This window comes from Etheostoma spectabile, chromosome 24, assembly GCF_008692095.1.
Source record: "Etheostoma spectabile isolate EspeVRDwgs_2016 chromosome 24, UIUC_Espe_1.0, whole genome shotgun sequence".
In the NCBI taxonomy this organism is placed as follows: domain Eukaryota; kingdom Metazoa; phylum Chordata; class Actinopteri; order Perciformes; family Percidae; genus Etheostoma; species Etheostoma spectabile.
In genome coordinates this window covers 10799237-10821679 of record NC_045756.1, presented here as the reverse complement: position 1 = coordinate 10821679, position 22443 = coordinate 10799237, and the positions used below count along the sequence as shown (strand labels likewise).

The following is a 22443-nucleotide window of genomic DNA, read 5'->3' as shown; positions in this document are numbered from 1 at the left end:
AGCGCTCCGTTGCACAAAAAGCAACTCAAAACACTTTTTTGCTGTACAAAAAACAAAAAGAAAACCTCGATTCATGAAAAAAAACGTCCCCAGCCCCTAAAACATCCAGATAATTTTGGGATTTGAGATAAATCGGCAAGGAGATTCACAACACCCTGCCGCAGTCACTGCGGAGAGACGCAATTTGTGTTTAGGTAAAAAACCCCATGTTCCCAACCTAGTAGCACACAGGTAGTTTAAAACCCGGCCCAAACATAGATATAATAAAAACACACACACATTTTAATACATTGAATAAAAAAAACTAAAAAATTTTATATTGTATCTAGGGTTTGAAACCCGGGACTGATTGGGAATTTTTTAAATCGTAAAAAAATTACTAGAAAAAATCATGTCCCCACTTTTTTGCCTTCCATCTTTTTTTTTTTTTTACATACTAGACGGGGAAATTACATCAAAAAGATGGGAAAAACTGAAAACAACAAACCCTTTATTCCCTACATAAATGTTGACGCGCCATCCAAGACCCGGGGAAATGCGCGGGGTGGGGGCGGCGACGTGAACCCCTTTAAAGGAAAGGAGTTCTCTAAGGAAAAATGAGGACGCTAATTAATTTAATACCCCCCCTCAGCCCCCGAAAAATCATAACATTATCGGCTCTTCCGATAAGAACTGGATGGGCGTTTAATCCCTTCCAATGGGTTTTTACAAAACTTTAAGTTCGCCCTGTTAATATCTTTTAAAGTCGGGACGCACTAAAAAATGAAATGTAAAACAAGATGATTAAAAAAATAAAAGTGTGTGTGCAGATGGGCTGGGTTGAGGGGAGGGGTGAAGATGATGGCACACTTTCCACAGGTCACACAGCAAGGGATTCGACAGCGTGCTCCCACCGATTGGCCGGACCCTGCGTGAGCTCCTTCCTCTGCTGGTGGCTCTGAACAATGGCGGCGGCTGGGAGGGTCGACGGTCACTTCCTGTCGTCTCTGGCCTTCCACTCGTCAACATTATACTGAACACGACGATGGTCTGAGGCAGGTAACCAAAGCAGACACGCACGAACGCGCACACACGCACACACACACACACACACACCGGTGCAATTTCAAAGTCTTTCAGTTAAATTAAATGTGCAACAACAACAAAAATTGTCCTCCGGGTCGGCTGACGTGTGCCCTCCTCGAGACGGCGGCATAGCTGGGCTTGGTGTTACTTGGAGTCGGTTCACAGTATGGCAAAAACTTCTTTCTCCTCTTCTTCTTCCTCCCATTCCCCCTTTTTCTTATCCTCTAGGGGGCTCTCCAGTGTGCCGTTTCTGTGTTACGCAGATGTGCCGGAGCTCTGTGTGGAAGGGAGGACTTGTGAGGTTCCGGCCGGGACCGGGGGCGGGGCGGTGCCGTTCGGGGAGCCGCCAGTTTCGGTCTGGGCCTGAAACTGGGCCATTTGCTCGGGGCTGGCCAGGTTCTTGAGCAGGTTGTTCTCCTGCTCCAGCTGAGTGTTCCGCTCGATCAGCTCTTTAATCTGCTCCTTCAGCACCTCCACCTCCTCGCGCACGGCGTACATGAGGTGGCTCTTCACCAGGTCCTGAGGACGGAGGGAGGAAGAGAGACTCGGTTAGCTATGGAATTAATCATGTTTTCCCTTTTAGATAACATCTTAATCAAATCACATTTCCCTTTGAGGCTATGAACTCCTTGTTACACAACAAAACATATACAAAAAGGCTATATTCTTACTTTTTTTTTTAAAGTCAAACCACATTTTTAAGCCAAATTGCGAATGTGTGCTGGCTCCAGCATCTCCAAAGTCGTTACTTACTGCTTTTCTCTCATTTGTGAATGCTATATTTTTTTTTCTTTTTACATTGTAAAAGGCTAAATCAAATTCTTATCAACTAATCATAAGTCACTTAATTTGAACAACATGTCAATCAACAACAAAAAAGAAAGAATGGCAACTGTTTTGATAATCGATTATTCATATTAAACACAACGTGGTTCCCGTTTAATATTTGTTTTATGTCACCAGGTTTTGGACTGTTTGGACAAAACGAGCAATTACAAAATGTCACTATACTCTTTAAAGACTTTTAATTGGCAGTTTTGAGGCATTTTGTAGATTTTATAAGACTCGATTAACAGAGAAATAGTCCCCAGATTATATTGATAATAAAAATAGTTGCGGCCCCATCACAAACTCCACAATCCATACTTCTTGACTTCTCTTATTTACTACACAGTACACACACACTTAAAAAGCGAGTTTTGCAGGACTGACAGGAGGAAAACAAGGCATGCATGAATTCCTCAGAAAAAGGTGGATTTTTCTAAAGAGAAGCAGCTGTGTTGTGCATCCCCATGATGATGCCTGAGCTGTGCCAGGCTGCTGGAGGAGGCTCTGCGTTTAATAATCTGAGCATCCCTCCTCTGGACCTCCTCCTCCCTCCCTCCCCACCCCCACCCACCCCGGTACAGCGAGAGAACAAAATGTCCCTGCACCGGTGTGGGAGGAGCCAATCACCGGCAGAGTTATTTATACTGAGCCGCGGGCGGCGGGGACGCAGGGAGGCTGCTGCTTGCCTAGCAACACGGGACGGAGAGGGGGAGAGAGCCGATGGACTTGATGTGTGTGCGTGAGAAAGAGAGCGAGAGGGGGATAGCGTGTGAACCCTAGCTCGGCCAGCATCAGGTTGCAAGCAAGACAGAGGTCATCGGTCTAAAATCGGGACAGTTCAGGAAACTCCTGCTGCCTCTAAAAAATAAACCAGCAGGTGCATATAGGCGGGAAATTATGTTTTTGCAGCTTTAATGGCTACTAAAATCCACGTCTAGAATACGGAAAAGCACAACCATGTTTATCTCATTCATTCATTCATTCATTCTTCAACATAACATCTTACAAATATTATTTAACAGCCAATCAAATTATGACTAAATAAAATCAAACAGTTGTGTGAGTCCACGTCCTTGCTTGGCTTAACGTTACATAACATGGGCCTATTTACTAACACTGCGCGTGCACTAGGGCTGGATTTTTAGATGCTTACCATTGCTTGTTCAATCTTGTTGTCAATGGCCACCACACTGGCACCGGATGAGCTGGAAAGGGGGAAGAAGAAAAAAAAAAAAAAAGATGTTGATTATGCCAGTGATGCATAAGATGAATACTGCAGGTTGGATTTGAGGCGTTATAGGATAGACAGATATTTGATGGATTATGATGACATTAAAAAAAAGCCCGAGGTATCTCATTATGAAGACGTCATTATCAAAACAAACATGTTATAATTCAGAGGAAATGTCAATTTGGTGTCAAACGGAGGGCGAGAAGGCAGGCTTTGACTTTGATGGCGGAGAATCAATGAGCCAACATTTCAGGCACGGAGCCTCGTTTTTAATCTACCCATCAAACAGTGCGCCGGAAGCCCGGGGACATTAACGTTACCTCTTGTCAAGCCCGACTGACGCACTCTCCTTTCCGAGCACAGAGGACAGAAACGATATCGAGAAATTCCTCAGATGACAAACGCCAAGATCCATCGCCACCGTGTAACATTGGGAATTCATGCTATCCTGCCCATTAAAACCCCCGAAGGCGACTCTTCGGCTGTGCAAACTGGAAATCCAGCGGTAGAAAAGTAGAAAAAATAGCGCATTATTGAGGGCAGGATGGCGGGGCTGCTCTCCGGGCGACCGTGGAGCTCGCAGCCGGGACAGAGCACACAAAAGACTGCAGGTCCGCGCAGCGCGGCTCCCTCTCTGGGTGATGCATGCAGGAAAAACAGCGCCAGCAGCCGCGTGATTGGCGGGAAAGGGAGCTCATTAACATAATGTATGCGAGAAAAATGCTGCCGCGAACGCCCCGGATTGGAGGAGAGGTCGCTCATGGTAATGAGTTATGCAGAGGCTCTCTACCTGCTGCACCGTCCTCTATAAAACACCGCATCCACCCGCGGGATGGAAGAGGGGACTGCCTCGACTTAACCAGGACAAACACAGCAACGTATCGGTGGACATTTAGCCGTTTCTGTCTTTGTCTCGTGTCAAACTGCGATATTAATGCGTTGTTTATTTCAAGCTTAAATTTGGACTGCAGGTGATGGGAAGACTTTGACTGAAACGATGTCTCTCTCCACACACACACCACACACACACACACACACACACACACACACACACACACACACACACACACACACACACACACCACACACACACACACACACACACACACACACACACACACACACACACAACACACACACACACACACACACACACACACACACACACACACACACACACACACTTAGGAGTTGTCCCAAGTTTTTATTTTGTTCAGTATGTCTGATGTGTGATGGAGCTGAATCACTGATTCAGTCGATTACCTGCCCACCATTTGATAATAAATGTCTTGTCAAAGCAATTTATCAAACACATCTTTGGTTGGTTTCTGTCACTCAAATGTGAGGAAAGATAAATAGTAAATAGATGCAGCCCTACTTAGTCGACTTAAGCAAAATAAGCATCTATGTTGTTAACTAATATCATTTTCTATGACTGCATCCTCAGATTCTGAGGCTACCAGGTATAACCAAATGATAATTCATTTGGAAGTTTGCTACAGCGGTATGGCTTAACAACATGAAATGGGATCTTGTAAAACAATAAAAGTAAGAAGAGGGAACTATTGCAACGGTTACTGTATTTATCTCGAGCAGCACACAAAGGAACAGGAAGTACATTTAGAGCAAACAAGACTGAAACTAAAACTGTCAGGGTGTGGTTTTCTTTTCACCCACCTGACCACACGGACACATTTTAATGAGTATCAGAATCAGTAGGAGCTGACTGATCTCTAACTGCTCCTAATTCACACCTTTCATCGACTTTGGCTGGACCCATGTAACAGCTTCAATACAGCTGTAAGCACCAGTCAGTAGCTCCTTTCAAACACCTAAAGGTGCTCACGTTAGTTGAGTAAGTGGAAGTGTGTCAACATGGGAGTTTGGAGATCAGAAAGGTGTCTTGGGAGATGACAAACCCCTCAGCCCGCTCATATCTTTCCGTTTTGACCCTCATGTGGTCCCCAGGTGAACCACACGTTTTCCTATATCAATGCTGTTTTTAACTACCCAAAATAACATGATGGATTCCACACAACGCTCTTTGGCCAGTACACATCTCTACTTTCATTCATTTTGGGGTGTCCTATTTAATTTTATAGCATTAGGAGAAAAAAAATTGAAGTGGTTTTGAAATAGTATTGAGTAAAAGTTGACATATTCCAGTCTGTGATTATCCATCAACATCCATTCCTTTAATTTTAGTCTAAATAATTCCTAATTTCTGCTTTTCTAACTCAAACATTAGGTATAATTTCCTATAAATGAGGTTTATTGACCATAAATTCCAGAAATAACTGTAAAACTCTAGTTCATAAAAAAAGCGTCAACAGTGTTGAAAAAAGGGACGTAAAAAAAAAAACATCGATAAAAAGAGTCAACAAAAGTGTTGATTTTCAATTTTGACGAGAAGACAACAGAAGGGTTAAGGGTTCAACAGTCAAGGACACTAGACGGGATAGAGTGATTTTAGAAAACTGGAAAGTGATGTTTGTAGTGACTTCTCTTTGTTTTCCTTCTTCCAAAAGGATCAGGGTCACATGTATGCACTGTTGTTGAGACCCTATTCATATGTGCTTATGCAAAAAAAAACTCTCTACGAGAAAACTGGTTGTTGGGGTGCAACAAAAATAAAACTATACAAAAAGGTATTTTTGTAGGTTGTAAATTTGAATGTTGGACAAGCTTATTTTATATTTGTTTATTTGGGTTGGGAGACAGGAGTCTATTAGTGGCGTGCAAACTGAGCAGACCAAAGCAAATATGGGCTGACTGGATCAATTGAGGATCTGAAACACAATGCTTATCTGTGGCGGTTGAGATTGGAGGGGAAAAAATGTAACCGAAATCAGACAAGATAAAATCTTAATGCGCAGTCTGTCCAGGACCACGTGTACATTAGCCAGCCTTGCTTACACACAGTCAGATGTAACACGCGGGTGCAGAAGCAAGAACATTGTGTCCTCAAAACACATTTATAACCCTTCAGGGCTGAGGAGCAGGTGTACGCGCATGCTGAGGGGTTGTACCTTGAATCCTTGCCCCAGGTAGAGGCCCCATACTCATGGGCCACGTTACATTTGAAAACTGCAGGTGTTAAGTTTCCTGGAGAAATGCTTTGTTAACTGCAGGCCCTACTGGCATTTTTCTCCTTCAACAATGGCTAGAAAAAAAAAAAAATCATCAAACTGAACGCCACAACAACATTCAGACAGATACATCAACACAAAGCCTTTAGTTTAATCCCTAGGCTGCTGCAGTGGACCTGACCCCCGCTACCCCCCCCCCCCCAGACAATTTAACACTACAGCCATCGTTACCTCTTCAGATGCTTCTCCAGCTCCCAGAAGAGCAGCTTTAATGCCATGGCGTCCCTCCCTTGCGTTCCTCCTGCCCCAGCCAGCCCTTTCTCTCTCATTGGTGCTCTCAGGCTAAAGCACACTCTCCGACCAAGCAGAGGGCCCCCACTACACGGCCCACCAAAAACACCCCAAAACCAACACCACCACCGCCGCCGCACCTTCTCCAATCTCCTGACCTGCGCCCTTTGGCCCCAACCCCCTGCTTAGCTTAGCTTAGCTTAGCTGTGGGAGATTCACATAAGGAAGCCTGACCAACGCTTGAGGATGGGGATGTGAGTGTGTGTACAACAGGAGTGCGAGTCCTCCTGATTGCCCTCTTACTAAGCCAGACTAACATATAGACTCTCAGCCGATTGGGTGCATGGTAAGGGAAAATGAGTGGGTGGGGTGTGATGTCACTGCATAAGGACTCAGGTCACCTCCCCTTCTGTTATATAAACTGCCAGTAGAGATTAGGGTGATCCGACCAATGGGATGAGCTACTTTCGACCACACACCCTGCTAGCACGCTAACAGCCTCCTACAAGCCAACTCCATTTTTTGTTTGTTTCCTGCAGCATCCTCTGTGATGGACACGGGCGTGGTACCCTATACTCTGAACCTCCTTGTATCAGTTTCTAGTGAAGACTGAGTTAATGTTCCTTTAAATTCCCTGAATATAACAACCAACCACCATCTGCATCGCTCACATTTCCTCACACTCATGCCCCTCCTTAAGGTATTTCAAGGAGAATGTGTATGGTGTACCAACCATGTCTTTAGCCGTCTTGTCACTCCACATCAGTGAATGCACACTGGATACACATTCACAGTATGGGCCTCCACTGAAGCAAGGCTCACATGTAGCTCTGTTAGCAGTATAAAAAAAAAGAAGAAAAAAGGCTCCCACACAGACACGCATTAGAGTCTGAAAAAAAATCTGATCACAAGAAGATGGCTATCTAGACGGTAGATCGGGCAAAGAGCTGAGCCAGGGCACAAAAACTAAGAGCATCAACACTGTATCTCAGCCGTAAAAAAGGAGAAAAGAAAAAAAACAGCATCAAGTGTTGAGTCGAGGAACTGTAGAGAACAAAGGGAAGAGGCAACCCGTATTGAAGATGGTGCGCAGTTGTGTGGAGCACAAAATGGCGCCGAGGGGCGCGAAGAGTGAGTTTGTTGGTGGGATTGAGGCTCAATGACTGCAGGGAAATTGTTAACCTCGTTAGGTAAAAGGTCACATATTCTTTTCTTCCCTCCACTCTGTGTGTCACTAATCCAAAAAACAGTCGTGGGCTAGAAAACGAGCATTGACTTTTTTTTTTTTTTTTTAAAGGTCTGGGAGATTCACCATTAAATCAGTACCATTATTATTAGTGGCAATTTGTTTTTCTTAAGTTTATTTGTAATTTGAAGACAGAGCTCTTCTTATACTGTATATCTGTACATTGTGTACTTGCAGGTTTGAGGTCAGTGTACGCATGCCCCACTTGGAACAAAAGGCTGAGGGAAGCGTTCGTTGATGTGGAGACAGTTGACATTCAGCCAATCGCTGTGCGAGACCTTCATCCCAGATGGGAAGCTCCCATTCATTAAGTATCCACGTCCATCCATCCATGTGGGCGTGTGCAAAAGGCTGACCCATATATTACCGAACCACTATGTTAAAGCACAACGTATCCTTACACTACACATGGGAGACTTAGAAAACAAGTATGCTATAAGGAAAAGTAGTGATAATGTAATAATACTACGTCACTTCAATGCCAAACTAAAATTGTCCCCATTGGCCAGGCTACCATGTTGAGGTTACACCAAGTTTTGGATTTTATTAGTCAGGTAATGAGGTCTCGATCTTGCCGTTACTGTGAATAAAACAAAGCGTTTCAAAACAGCATTTTCGCCCAGAACATATTGCTTTCTAGTCAAGGCAACCGCAGCCATGTTCTGAATGAACGAAATGAGATCTGAATAGAAAATAAAAGTGTGGTGGTATACTTCGCCACCTTCTTCGTCACACCCTGTGGAGCTTACGTAAGGGTAGATGTGTAGCCAGAGTGCGGCAGCAGACGATGTGGAGGAATAAAAAAAGAACAGATGGTGCATGGGTTGCCCACACAGTTAAACTATACATTTTCACTGCAAAAAGAGTGAGTGAACTACATATGTGAGAAAAGTGACACCTATCTTTAAATCTAAATCCTTGTAGTTTTAGGCTCTTAGCTTTGAGAAATACTACATTATCAATAATCATACTTATTTTCTGTATATTACAGAAGCTGAACAGTAAAACCTCAGGCCATATTTTTCAACCTTTGAGATATGAGGAGCCATAAAAAAAAAAAAAACTCAGGCAGCTAAACTGAGAAGGCTTACATGTAAATCCACAAAAACCTTAATGACTGATCCTCATACTACAGAAACATTTTTTAAGAAGAGCTGAGAGTAAAATAAGGCAGAAGAGCAGATCAATTTAAGCTCCAGTGTTCCAGAAAAGTGTCAAATCAATAGTGCCAACAGAAACCTAAATGCCGTCTTGTGTACTTGCTGTACACTTGAAGGCATCTCCCCCCCCCATTCTCCCACAATTCTTTTATCCACATTCTCTCTCACAAAAGCCTCCAGCTGAGTGTAAGTAACGCTTCCGCCTTACATTATTGTCGTTTGAGTGAAAGCAGAGCTGGGTCATCACTTTGGCGGCAGTGTGTGGGGTCTTTAAAATGATCCAACTCTGCCACAGCTGTAAGTTATAACAGAGGACATTATAAAGCAATTAGGGAAGTGACTTGGAACACAACAGGACAACATAAAAGTAATCTCCACAAAAAACACTAGTAATATTGGGTTACTTTTTTTACCTATCCGCAAATAAATGTTTCCCTGCATCTCTTCTTGCGTGATCCCTCTTTTTTTTTTTTTTTTTTCATCGGTTGGTATGCCACTCTGTGATTGGCCCACCTCCTTCCGCATCACTTGTCCTTAAGCAGTTCCAAGACATCAGCTGGCGTGTGTGTCCCGTTTATGTGTGAGGCTATGTTTGCAAACTGGCAAGATCTGGTTTCGCGCTGGCATTTTACACAGAGGAGAACCAAGGCCGGCAGCAAACTCAACCCCACTGCGTGCACGCACACGCAGACACACGCAAATAAAGTGTGTTTATATCTTCCAAATTTAGAAATCAACAGATGGACAAGATTTGATGAAAAGAAAAGGGACAAGAACAAAATCAAATGTCTACCTGCATTTCTACCTTCTGTTTTTAAGGTATAACTCATGAATTGTGAAAGCGTGCAAATATATTTGTTCACAACTGGAGATAATCTCTTTTGATCTTTGTACAAACAGACAAAACTAAGCGCAGGAACACCCCAAAACTAGACCAGCTCTCATGGCATCACAGAGCTTCAGGGCAGCAGCTCTGTAGAGCGTAAGTGAATCAGTCTCTGCACTGCACGCAATGTCTTACATAACAGACCTCTGGGCCATATGGGCCACGAAAGAGACTGTAGAGAGAGACAGGGAAGGAAGAAAGGAGACTGAGCGCCAACATCTCTACTACTTCAGTGGCACTGCAGACATGCCTTGTTCTTCTGATGGACGGATGGATGAGGTATTAACTTTGGACGCTGTTGCACAATCCTCACCCACTATGAAGTTGAGACACATTTATAATGGAGGTAAAAACAAGGGAAGGAGTTTTGTCTTTTAGGAAGGTATGTTTGATGTATAAAAAATGTCAAAAAGATGCTATCATGCATGAAAAGATTCCCCAAAGTCTAAGGTGAAGCCGACAAATTGCTTGTATGTTTCAGTCCAAAAGAAATTCAGTTTACTATTAAATAAAACAGCATATCGTCACAATTTAGCCGCCGTATTAGAACATTAAATATGAATATCCAACTAATTGACGATAAGCCCAATGAATCAGTAGCTTTTCATTTAAACTCTGGCATGTATGCACCCACAAGCACACAAAAGGAAAGACATTGAGAAGACAGCATGCTTGGGTTTTGACTTGAATTGGTTTTCAAATACCGGCGATATAAAAGGCAATATATATAAACACACAATCTGGCCAAAATCAATACAGATATCTCCTCCTGCTTCCATTTCGGTGTTCATAACCCACAAACTGGCAAGAAGGCTCTGTGTATGTACTGTATATTTGTACGTGTAAAAACTTTGTATGCACACACACACACAAAAATACCTTCTGGCTCTGTGTGACAAATTCCACACATAAAAATTGGGATTCAACAGCCCCCTACCGTCACTCTCTAATCCATGTAAATATTACACAACCTCGATACGATACGCTGACAACGTTAATAAACGTCACGGGAAGTTGTGCTGCCCACCCCCACTCACAAGGATCTGCACAGTGTTAGTGTTGTGAGGCTTAGGGGCTCGATGTCAATGTAAACAGAGTTCCTGTCAGTGCGTTGACAGCCAGGATCTTCTCAGCAGCGGTTGAGAAACTTTGTTCGGGGCTCTCCGCAGAGAACAGGCTTCATGCAGTGATCTGAGTATGTCTTCACAGTAGGAAGGGTTGAGGCTCTGTAACATAACAATCCAAACTGGCTTTACGCAGAATATTATTGTTTATTTTTACCATGGAGTGTCACTTTCGGGGGGGGGGGCGGGAATTTATGTTTTTTTCTTGACAGATAGTAGAGTGGTCATGTTACAGTGGATGAGTTTGACATTCCCCCCTCAAAAGACAGGGAAAGGGCTTCCGTGAGAGATAAATGACTGAATACTTTTGCACAGATTGTGGAGACTGTTTTTCCAGTTTGTTTTCTGTTGAAGACTTTTTTTGGGGGGGTTTTGCCTTTAATTGATAGGACAGCTGTAGCCAAAAAAGGGGGGGGGGGGCCGCAGGTCAAAATTCGAACCCGCTGCTGCAGCAAGGCCCAAGCCCCGGTACATGCACACACACACACACCATAAATCATAAAAGTCATAAACACCCTCCTGCTGAGAAATGCATACAGACATGCATGGACACATTTGACATTCTCTACTCAGGAATGTGCAGCTCTGCATGAAGGCACAAGGCGAGCCAACGTGACGCCAGTCTCCATTTGGCTCTGCACCCCCGGTCTCCAAACCCACCTATGCCCCCACCAATGCAAACTAAAAAATGAAGCGGCCAGAGCCGCATGATGTTCTGATCTAGCTGCAAGAAAATCTTCACACACATCCAAGGTGCAGCAGTGCCCTCACGATGTCACCTCAGAGGGGGACTCAAACATTAGGATGTCTGAACAACAACGTGCATGTGATGCAACAAAACACTAAAAATGTGTTACTTGGTATAAAATTCGATCAGCCTCATAGTGAAAGCTACAGCTGACTGTAATATACTGGGAGAGCCATAGATTAGATTGATCCATATAATACCTGTGCATTTTCTGTGTTTTCAAAACACTTTACACTTTTGCAATAGGACATATAAAAAGGGCCTCCAGAATAAGCTTTTTTCAAAATAGTCTGACTCATAGACTCATTCAGAGAAGCTAATGTAACCCCGCCCATGGCAATCAATCCATCCCTAAAATAAGCACACCGTGTTACAAAGCCTGCCAAAGGATATATGCTATCAATGTACTGCTGGGGTCTGCAGCCGGTAACCACGCTAATCAGATATTAAAACACCTATATATAGACACAAACACACACACAGCCCAAAGAAGATCTACAACCACTAATTTCTGTAATTCATTACTTTATGTACAATATATATTCACACACCCTTCCAACAACTCACTGTCTGAAAGAATTACATGGAGGTGTGGTCACACACCCAAACACACACCACACACACACAACACACACACACACACACACACCACACACACACACACACACACACACACCACAACACACACACACACACACAACCACACACACACACACACACACACACACACCCCACACACACACGGGAAGATCTACAACCACTCCTTTCTGTAATTCATACATTGCGTGCAGAAAAGACCTTTCTACTTAGCTGTAAGGAACATTGTAGGTCAGTGATACCCAAAGCATGTTAGGGTTATATAAAACATCGGTTTATCAGGCTGGGAGGATCTATGGACCAAGACTGCCTCCTTGTGGGGTAACAGCAGTACAACAACGTGAGAGAAAGAGCGTGAGAATGAGAGAGACTAATGACAGTAAAGTTAATGTCTCTGTTGAAGCATGATTAGATGTCACATTTCATTAACAGACAACCGATTTAGTAACTACCTTCAGGTTTGATTTATTGACCCTTAATCCAGGTGATCCCGCCCAAGAAATAAGAAGCACCTCTGGACTTATTGTTTCACAAAGCTGCTGTCCGACTTTCACTTTAAAGAGCCACCCAACAGGAAGAACAATGCAATAAAACAGACTGCACATGGTGTGCACCGGCAGGCAAAACCTTGAAACTGGACCATCGTATACTGCACCCATGATGTGCCAAACGCAAATCGTCAGGCTGCCCAAAGACAGAGGCAGCGTTGTTTCCGTGTAAGCACATGACCAAGGTTCAAAATTAACTTTTTCATCTACCACCCAAATGGCTAGGGAAAGTTCAAATTTGACCAGCCAATCAATAGATTGTATGTTTTTTTGTCTATTTACCATCTGCATATTTACCAGCGTTTGGCTGTTGTATTTTATTCCTATTATTATTTAATCTATCTATCTATCTATCTATCTATCTATCTTATCTATCTATGAACCCTGAGCACATCTTTTCCTTGCCTCAGTTTAACTACCTGGGGTGTACAGTTATGCGTATCATACTGCTAAGACAAAAGACAAAAAAGGAAAAAAGCACACCAGCCGATGTGACAGCAGAGACGTCAGCCGGAGGTTTAACACAGAGTTTAACTTCAAATGCTTTATATGAGCTCTTTAAAACAAAATACAAGAAAGATTTTAGGATTTTAGTTTTAGTCGTAGATTTCTACACACATATATACACTGTATGTTTCTGGTACGTTCAACTCTATAGGTGCCCCCACTTAAAGTCTTGGTGTTTTTCCCTTAAAACAACCCCAACTGTCTTTATAAATGATTTTATTCCCATTTAAAAACAAAACAAAAAAAACATGGGCTTTGTACAGGTAGGTACCTGGGTAAAGAAATTTGAGAATTACCAAAAATATTGAATTACTAAATTAGGACCACATCATTTTTACTACACAGTGAAATTACTTTTAAATGCAGATATTTGAAACATATTAAAGACTTAAAAACCAACCAAATATCGCTGAACATTCATTTAGACATTGATTACAAAGTCTAAAAGTTGGATTTTAGAATTTATTAAGCTGGTGTGTCTCAGTTCATTCTTGACTTTGTTCTGTTTATTAGTCATTTTAGCGTGTTTCAACAAAGCAGCGGAACACCTAACATTCTTACGTTGGGCTGTGTTCACAAGAACAGTGGTTCACAAATATGTTTGTTGTCAGGCATGACTCACTGCTCAGTTTTATGTTTGTACTATAAATAGGGAATTAGAATAGAGTATTGGGTTACATTTACAATCTTAAAGCTAAGTAAAAATTGTCCCGGGGATCCTCTACCGCGGCACTTCTAGAAGCTAGGATGTTCCTACAATCGTACATCATAACAACAATTTTTGACTGTAGCTCCAAGCATTGATCCATATTTGGGCTTTGCCGTCGGGGACTCCCTCTACCTCGTGAAAGCTCAGTTTTGGATGGCGAGCCAGTTAAAACCAGGCGTGTCAATATTAACAAAACAAATCATGAGTCAAAGCCGGTGTAACTGCCGTGCCTGACACGCAGTATAATATCACTAAAACATATGAAAGACCATCAGAGACTGAAGCGCCACATAAAAACACAACAGCTTGCAGTCACATACTGACATCCAAACACACAGGGCTTAAAGAAGCCAGATCTTTGAATCACCCCCAATATGTGAACTTTATAACTATATCCATGACAAACCAACATGTTCTTACTTTTAGTATGTGCACTAACCAACACTTCTCTTACCAGCTAGAAGAAAAAAGCCCTAATCTGTGCCTGATCGTCTATTGATGCTGGGAAATCATGAGATGAATAACACTTTTAAAAATAGATCAGACAATGAGAAGGAAAGCCTGCATCTCCAGAACATTACACAGCTTGTAGTCACTGTATTGAAGTATTCAGTGCCTATTAGAAACAAGGCTCTGTTTGGCAACCTCGAGCAACAGAAAGGATTCTCTTACGTCCCCTTTGGCACGCCTGTTGACTGTTTTAAAGGCGGCCATGATGATGATGAGGATGATATTATTCTTTACTTTGTATTCAGGCTGTAAACCCTTGACTCCTCGGTGCCCCCCAACTGCTGCTGCCCTGCACACATGCTCCGACCTGTGAACCTTTGCTGCATGTCATTCCCCTTCTCCCTCCCCTTTCATGTCTTCATCTGTCCTGTGGAATTAAAAAGGCCTAAAATGCCCCAACAAATTATCTTAAAAAAAAAAAAAAAAAAGATTAATAATAAAGATTGCACCTTTAACTTTCATGGCTCCAAAGCATCAGTCCATACAGATAAATTACCCTAAAAAAACACACTAAATGTACTTTGCCACTTCATATATATTTCGACATTAATGGTATTTTTCAACAAAAAAGCAAATGGTAGTATTAGGTATTAAAACACCTGGGCAAAGGAATAGTTGCAGAATACTGTGGTAAAAAGGAAAAAACAGAGAAATAAAAAAACTTCCTTTGGCATGATAATTATTCAAAAAAAATGCCTTGAACAAGAGTTTTCAATAAACTAAATACATTTTGGGAAGGCTCATTGGCAACGCATGCTGTACTAGAAGAAGGATATAGACTGTGCTCACACAAGCATAACTTTGTGATATTATTAAACTATTTCTGTATCCATAAAAACGTGTTTTTGTTTGAGTGTTGAAACGGCTCTAGAGCTAATATACCTCAGTTTAAAAGGGGACTATTTTGTACTATTCAAGTACATTTATTGGGATTAACAAGGCAACAAATAAAGGCATTCTCTGAAACCTGTTTGAAAAGTCATATTTCTCTGTAGTTGTTGGTGGAATGAGAAAAAAAAGGTGTTTGGTTATCACACAGGCAACAGGTGTATCAAATACTAATGTTTGTGTATGAAAGTCACGAGTGCTTTCCTTCTACTGCGAAGCCTTGCTGGCAGCTATCCAAAAGTCAAATTATACCGGCACCGAGGTGCAGGCTGAAATTCCATCCGGGGAGGAAAGTGGACCCGATGAAAGCCCTTTAATTTGGTAATATGGCTGTCCTTACGGCACTCTCACTGACATCAACCACAGAGACGGATATAGAAAGACAGTAACAGGTGACACATGCGTAACCCTGCAACACACAGATACACCTCACGTCCCCGTTTTACAACAAGTCAACCACACAGCTGTGCTAGATCTGGAGTTGTTAAAGTCATGGCAACTGCAACGTGCCTTTAAAAGAGTCTCTGATAACAAGTTATCACAACTTCAATTGAGAATGAACGCAGCTGATTTGTGCGCCGTGCACAACAATCATCCTGGACAACTAGTTGTTGTTAAGTAACTTAGACAGAAGAAAATAGTGATCCGTCACAAACATGTTGAGTCACTGTCATCCATCTGAGTAGCACCAACTAAGTCTGTCATTTAGAGTTGACCCAAATCAGAGCAACTATTTTCATAATCAATCAAGTACATTTTTTGAAGCTTGAAACTATGTGCTGTCAGATTCTCTAATTCCTCGGGACTGTTGGTCAGACTAAAAGTATTTAATGACGTCACCTTGCGCTCTGGGAAAATGTAGTCCACATAGTTCAAAGTTTCCCTGACATTTTTTAGACAAAATCAGTACTCGTAAAAAGAACCGTTTGTTGCAGGATTAAATCTAATATTGGACTGTAAACAAAATCTGTAGTGTTTAACACCTCTGGTTGTTTAAATGGAATTAAAAAACAGTAATGCATCTGCAGTGGCCTCCTTATGTGCTGTCACTACTGATAGAGTGGATGTTCTTGGACTGTGTGAGATCATATAAGGGTGCTGACTCTTTACCTTTTCATACACACTGTTGCTCACTCTCATAGTAAATACGGGTGTAAATACCTCAAACGTCCCTATGGCACAGGACTAGATGTTTTAGTTTGGAGGAAACACTGCATGTATGCAGGGAAAGGAGAGGGGTATTTTGAGAGTGGACTACAGTGTTTCTCTAAGGTTTGTGGAAGACTAAGGTTTTAGGGGCTCTCCCGGAAGAAAAGGTTGTTTTTAAATGAAAGAATATGCAATTTTACATACTTTTGGACCATAATTATAATCTTATCGGTGTCTAAAACGTTGGATGGTGGATGATAAATAAATAACACTCCACTGGGGACCAACTGCAATAATACAATACAAATGGCTTGGGTGCTGCGCCTAAACTTTATTTTTTTTTAAAGTAGGGAAAACCCTGGACTCGTTTTCTAGAAGGACAGCGTAGAAGAGAACAGTTTGGACGACTAAAATGATACAAAACTGCAAAAGGAAAGGAGACAGAGAGAAAGAAAGAGAGGGTGACAGTGAGAGCTCAAGGGACAGAGACAGATCACAGAATGGCATGACCATGAACAAAGCAGACAGACAGACAGACAGACAGACAGACAGACACACACACACACTGTCTGCAGGACAGTGGACGATTCATGACAAGAAAACGGGCAGACAAACAGACGGATAGACGGAAACACACTTTTACAGCAACCATACAAAAGACACACACGGTCATGATGGTGTGTGCCATGAATTGCTGACAAAAGCCTTCACACAGAATACAGGCCAGCTCTGTCTGCCGCTGAATGGGACTACGACTTCAGACACAGTCTCAACAGCTGAAAATATATAAACAGTTAGCTCCAGCTCAGCAGTGACCTGCTGTGCTGATAATTGAATTAGAAGTATGTTTACTGGTTCGCTCAGCAACTGTTGTTTTAATCATGGAACTACTCAGAAGTCTTTTATTTGTCTCTATTTAAGCCTGATGTATATAGCATGTATATGTGCAACATTTGGGAGTGTATTTCAGTAATGGGTGCTTGGGTGAGACTGACAGTAGTTAGGGAAACAACCTCCATACCCTGCAGGCATTCTTGTTGTACTCAAACAACATGAAAACTCCTGTTAAACCAGAACACAGGGCAGTATAGTACTGGCACAACAGTGCTCCATTTCGCCGCAGTAAGAGTTTATCAGATTTATGCAACACAACTCCTGATCAGGCCCCGCTGTAGCATCTACAGCACAGTCTCTGAAGGACTAACACTGCATCTTCAAATGGGGCAAGGGAGGTTTTTCTTCCAGTGCATCGACTCCATTTAGAAACCACCTGGAACTGAAATAACCACTTTTGAGCAGCAAAACTAACAGGAACATAGCATTGAGTAATTGTACACATAAATAAGCCATTGCAGTTCCCTCGGGTAGGTGCAAATCAATAGATCCAGTGTCTAATAAAAGACTTAACCTAGGGCGAAGAAAGGTGGGAAAAGGAGACACAAATACTTAGCAAGCAAGGAAGGATAGTGGGAGGCAGTACAACAGAGAAAATGCAGCCTTAATGACACAAAGGGTAATGGAGGTGGATGTGTGATGGTAGGGGGCTGACCAGGGCACAACATCTGCTGAGTCACCAGCTCCCTCTGTGACTCAGCAACTCCACTGCCTCTACTCCAGCCACTGATATTTTTGAGATAACATGTTCAGCGAGCTGTTTCTCAACTACTGTCTTTTGAACACTGACAGGACTACCTCAGGGGACGGGATCAAGCAAATCGGCCATTGGATTTCTAGATCTGAATGAAATCTAGTATTTGTGAGTAAATTTTATGATGAAAAGCAGCCTGAACTACACGGTTCACCTACAAAACCGAGTTTAAATTAGAATTAACAGGTTTGGCAGCACAGGCCCCTCCATCCTTACCTGTCCTCGTCTCCTTCAGCATGCTGAGTCCTGAGGCCTGCAGCAGCGGCAGCCATGAAGGCGCTGGCCTCAGCTGACATCCCCATGTGGGCCAGGGTTCCAGCAGCACCACCGGCCTGTGCAGCCCCTACTCCACCTGCTGCGACTCCTAGCCTGGGCAGAGCCAGCAGGCCTTGGTGCTGGAGCAGGAGCTTCTGGGCATCCTCCAGTTGCTGGGATGTTCTTATGGAGCTCCCTCCTCCAGGGACTTGGGTGAACGTGGCACCCAGGGTGAGGAGAGGCTGGAGGTCAGCTTGCAGTGCACTCAAAGGCATGTAGGGGGTCCCATGGGTGTGCGCTGAGACCGTGGCAGTGGAGACGGGCTGGACTTGTGGCTGATGTTGAGTCGGGAGGGTCTGTGGCTGTCCAGCAAAAGTTGCCTGGGCGGGTGGGGCTACCGAACCTTGATGGGGCAGCTGCTGAGGAATGCTGATTGGTGGCTGTGTCATGACCCCTGAAACTGGCGTTACGGAGATTCCTGTTGTAACATGAGGCAGCGGAGGCTGGACCTGGGTCTGGAAGGGAGCAGTAGGTTGGATAAAGTCTGGCTGCCGGACACTTCCCGGGGCTACGACCCCTCCATGAAACTGGTAACCTCCTTGGGGTTGAGCCTGGTGGGGATCCACAGTATAGGGCAGCTGCTGGGATATAACAGAGGGAGGCTGATTTACACCAGGTTGGGATGTTGCTGTAGAAGGGACAGTGACAGGAGCCACTGGGTGCTGCATGTTGGTCCCACCAACAACCTCCTGGGGTGAAACATAGGTCAGCGGAGTGGTTTGTGCCAGTCCCTGCGGTGGGCTCTGCATGGCTTGTGGACTAGTAAAATCCTGACTTGGTGGCTGATAGGGCTGAAGCGTGTGAGGTGGCTGTACAGCAGCTATCCCCTGGTGACTAATCCCAACGTTACCAGCCTCAGTCTCTACAGCCACCTCAACGCCTTTTGGTGCCTCAGATGTTGTCGGATGAGGAACCTCCTTTTCATAATACTCTGTACATGTCCATCTTCCTTTGCGGTATGGCTCAGAGTTAGTGTCTAGTTTGACCACCCTAAAACGAGAGCCAGTAGCTGTCTGAGTTTGGGTGTGCTGGGTTTGAGTGTTGGGGGCAGCAGCAGACGGTCCTGTTCCTCCTCCAACAGAAGCTACTTGGCCACTCACACTAGTGTTTTCAAAACCTGCAGGCCCAGAAGGAGGAACAGCAGTGTTTGCTGACATATTAGGAGCGTTCACACTGCCTTGTAGATGTGTGTCAGTGGCTGTCCCACCAACAATAGGGGCTAGTGGTTGGGTTGTCCCACCTGCAGGCTCTGGCATAGGTGGCATCTGGCTAAGCCCGGCTTTGGAAGCCGTAGCCGGGCTGGAGCTTGCGACGGGACCAATGGGAAGAGCTGACAATGAGGGTTCAACTCCTCCCAAACTATCAGAGTGATGATGGTGGGGCTGGCTGTGTTGCTGAGGATAATAATGATGCTGCATGGTTCCATTTACCATAGAAGTGTGCTGCTGAGACCCCTGAGGGATGGAATGATGGTGAAGAGGCTCATTGGGTGACACAATTCCAGGTGTATCGACCCCATGTAGACTGTTGAGTGTCTCATCTGAAGAGCTTCTCTCCGGCACACCTGTATCTGTGGCCCTGGACACGGAAACATCCAGCATATCAGAGGAGGAGAGGTCTTCTGTGTGGGACTCATCCATATCATCATAGCTCTCGGTGTCATCTGCTAAACTGTTGTTGCCGCTGACATTGATCTGAGCTGATGTGACACTTGTTATCTGGAAGCCGCTCTTCTTTTTCACCTGAGCGCCGGACACTTGGGACAAAGGCTGGTGGTGGGGTCCGGGAGAATTGGATCCAGCCTGGGTGGGATGATTGTCGTCGGCCGTGTTGACTCCACTGCCACCGGCTGAGGAGGCGGCAGACGCACCGCTGCTACTCCTCCTGAAGTGGTGAGCCGTTTTCCTAGCCCCGGTCCCAGACGGGTCCCCAGTAAAGTCCTGGTGGTGCATCGTTACCTTCGATGCGTTGCAAAAGGCCAAGAAGTGGCTGCCGGCTGCTGGCGCTACCTTCTAGCTGGGTCAGCTGCAGTACCGCGATACTAACGAGCCATAAGTCAGATGATTTATGTCCTTTAAAAACCAAGCTAAACGATCCGGGATGTCGTTACGTTGTCGAAATCTACCTCGTAAACGGTGTTAAGCGTCTTAACACAAGTATTAATCCAACTTCAGAAAGACATCAACAGTGTATTCTATTAAGTGAATAAATAAAACAAAGAATGGGAAATTCAGCTAGCCGTAGGTTAGCTTCAAGCTGTGTTGGGTCGCCAGTAGCTATTAGACACGCTCTTCCACAACTTATCTACACTACTTATTACGATTGTTTTGAAGATATTAGTGTCACAATAAAACACACGAAAATATGTCTAGCCCAGAATAGTTCGGGTTTACTCCGGTGGTCTTCAAAGTGAACGTGAAAGCTTCTAGCTGGCCGGTGTATGTCGCAGGAATTCAGTCGTCGCATCAATTCCTCTCTTGCACGTCGAGTCTCCTTTTTCCCAGGAACAAAAAATGATACTGGCGACAAATAAACTTAATAGACAACGATGTCTAAATAATATCCGTCTTTGTAGTGGTAAAAAGTGCTCGCTAAGTCCATCTCGGTGTGTCTTTCAGAGTCCGTGTTTGCTGTATCATTGCCGGTGAGCAGCAGCAGCTAACGGGCTGTCAGTCTCACAGAAGGGAAGATTGCAAACACAGCAACTGCGCATGCGTGTCGCTGCCTATTTCAGACTTGTGCTACGTTCAAGACACGCTGTTAAATCGGAATTCATCCGTGTTTTAGAAAGACTGTAAAATAAATCTATACAGTCATTGATAGAGACATGTGTTTGTAACAAGATTGGACACTCCATAACAATTACGCCTAACTACATTATCAGTAAAATCCAATACATACAATACATGACAACTACTGTAGGTAGGCCTATAGTGAGTAAATTTCACAAGGAAAATCTTAACATTGTTCTGGTTGAATTCAATATGTGGGCTACATAAACCTTTATGGCAGAAAAAAAGCGTGGCCTCTGAATAAGTCCTACTGACATATTGATGTCATTATTTGTTATGTTAGATATCTCATGTTTTACATTTCATTGACTTTTTCATATACCATTTGATATCTGGACCATGTGTTTTTTCACACACTAGAATCTTAAAGTGTAGGATAAGAATGTCCATGATCTGCTGAATTTCTGTCTGTTCACAATGCTTAATAAAGAATAAAAAAAAACCAGAATGCACAAAGTCTAGGTCTTCAAGTAGGCCTAGGTCAAGCCAAGTTTTTAAACATTTATTTTTTAATTATTCTGATATTAATTGTTTTTACATTATTTAGACAATGTTGTATTAGAAAATCGGGCGTTTTCCAAAGTATGTCTCACTTCAACCCATAGATGTACTTGAACCAATTTAGCCATGGTTACAACGTCCGTTTTACAATATTTACTAAGCAATTTCAGGCAGCACTAATAATTTTTATGTATTTTCTTGGACCCCACTGTTTGGGAAGTGCACAGTGGAACTATAACCAAGCTGTTAAAACAGTGCTGAGTAATGTATTTGAAGCTGGTCTAAGAAGTATTTTTCCTTGTTTATTTGCTAACTACTGGTTAATAACAAATTAAACCATTATCTAATAGTTGCCCCTTTACATATTAATTATACACTCAGCTAAGACTGATTCTCTTCATAGCAAAAACAATGTACTGAATTTTAGAAAGGTTCCAGCCTCTATTTCTTTACTCAAAGAAATGTAAAGATTCAGAAAAAAATTCAAAAAGAGATAACAAGCCAATCATTGCTGACATATCATGCAACAGTTAAAGTTTAACCATCTCCTTCTATAGGAGCCTGTTGGGTTGAAGTCAGCCCCCTGTTCACAATCAGATTACTTATCAGTT

General features: G+C 43.3%; 1 protein-coding gene across 3 annotated transcripts; it reads right to left on the bottom strand.

Moving 5' to 3' along the window:
- Positions 1-1213: 1213 nt before the first annotated feature.
- Positions 1214-21239, bottom strand: zgc:65895 (TSC22 domain family protein 1). Of its 3 annotated transcripts, none has more exons than XM_032506270.1 (3): positions 18441-21239; positions 3047-3098; positions 1214-1584 (listed from the first exon to the last, which is right to left on the bottom strand). In XM_032506270.1, the coding sequence occupies exons 1-3, from the start codon at positions 20489-20491 to the stop codon at positions 1321-1323; spliced, it is 2367 nt and encodes a 788-aa protein (XP_032362161.1). In that variant the 5' UTR covers positions 20492-21239; the 3' UTR covers positions 1214-1320. The 3 variants fall into 3 exon arrangements, with proteins under 3 accessions (XP_032362161.1, XP_032362163.1, XP_032362162.1); XM_032506272.1 differs by lacking the exon at positions 18441-21239 and adding an exon at positions 6445-6665; XM_032506271.1 differs by lacking the exon at positions 18441-21239 and adding an exon at positions 3445-3769.
- Between the last annotated feature and the right edge of the window lie 1204 nt (positions 21240-22443).

Bases quoted from the DNA above. Each gene is read 5' to 3' on its own strand.
- zgc:65895 (XM_032506270.1), bottom strand. From the start codon at position 20,491: ATGCACCACCAGGACTTTACTGGGGACCCGTCTGGGACCGGGGCTAGG. The intron at 3,099-18,440 runs GTAAGGATGGAG...CCCCCTTTCCAG, and splicing joins GCTGAAGGAGACGAGGACAG to CTCATCCGGTGCCAGTGTGG. The intron at 1,585-3,046 runs GTAAGCATCTAA...CTCCGTCCTCAG, and splicing joins ACAAGATTGAACAAGCAATG to GACCTGGTGAAGAGCCACCT.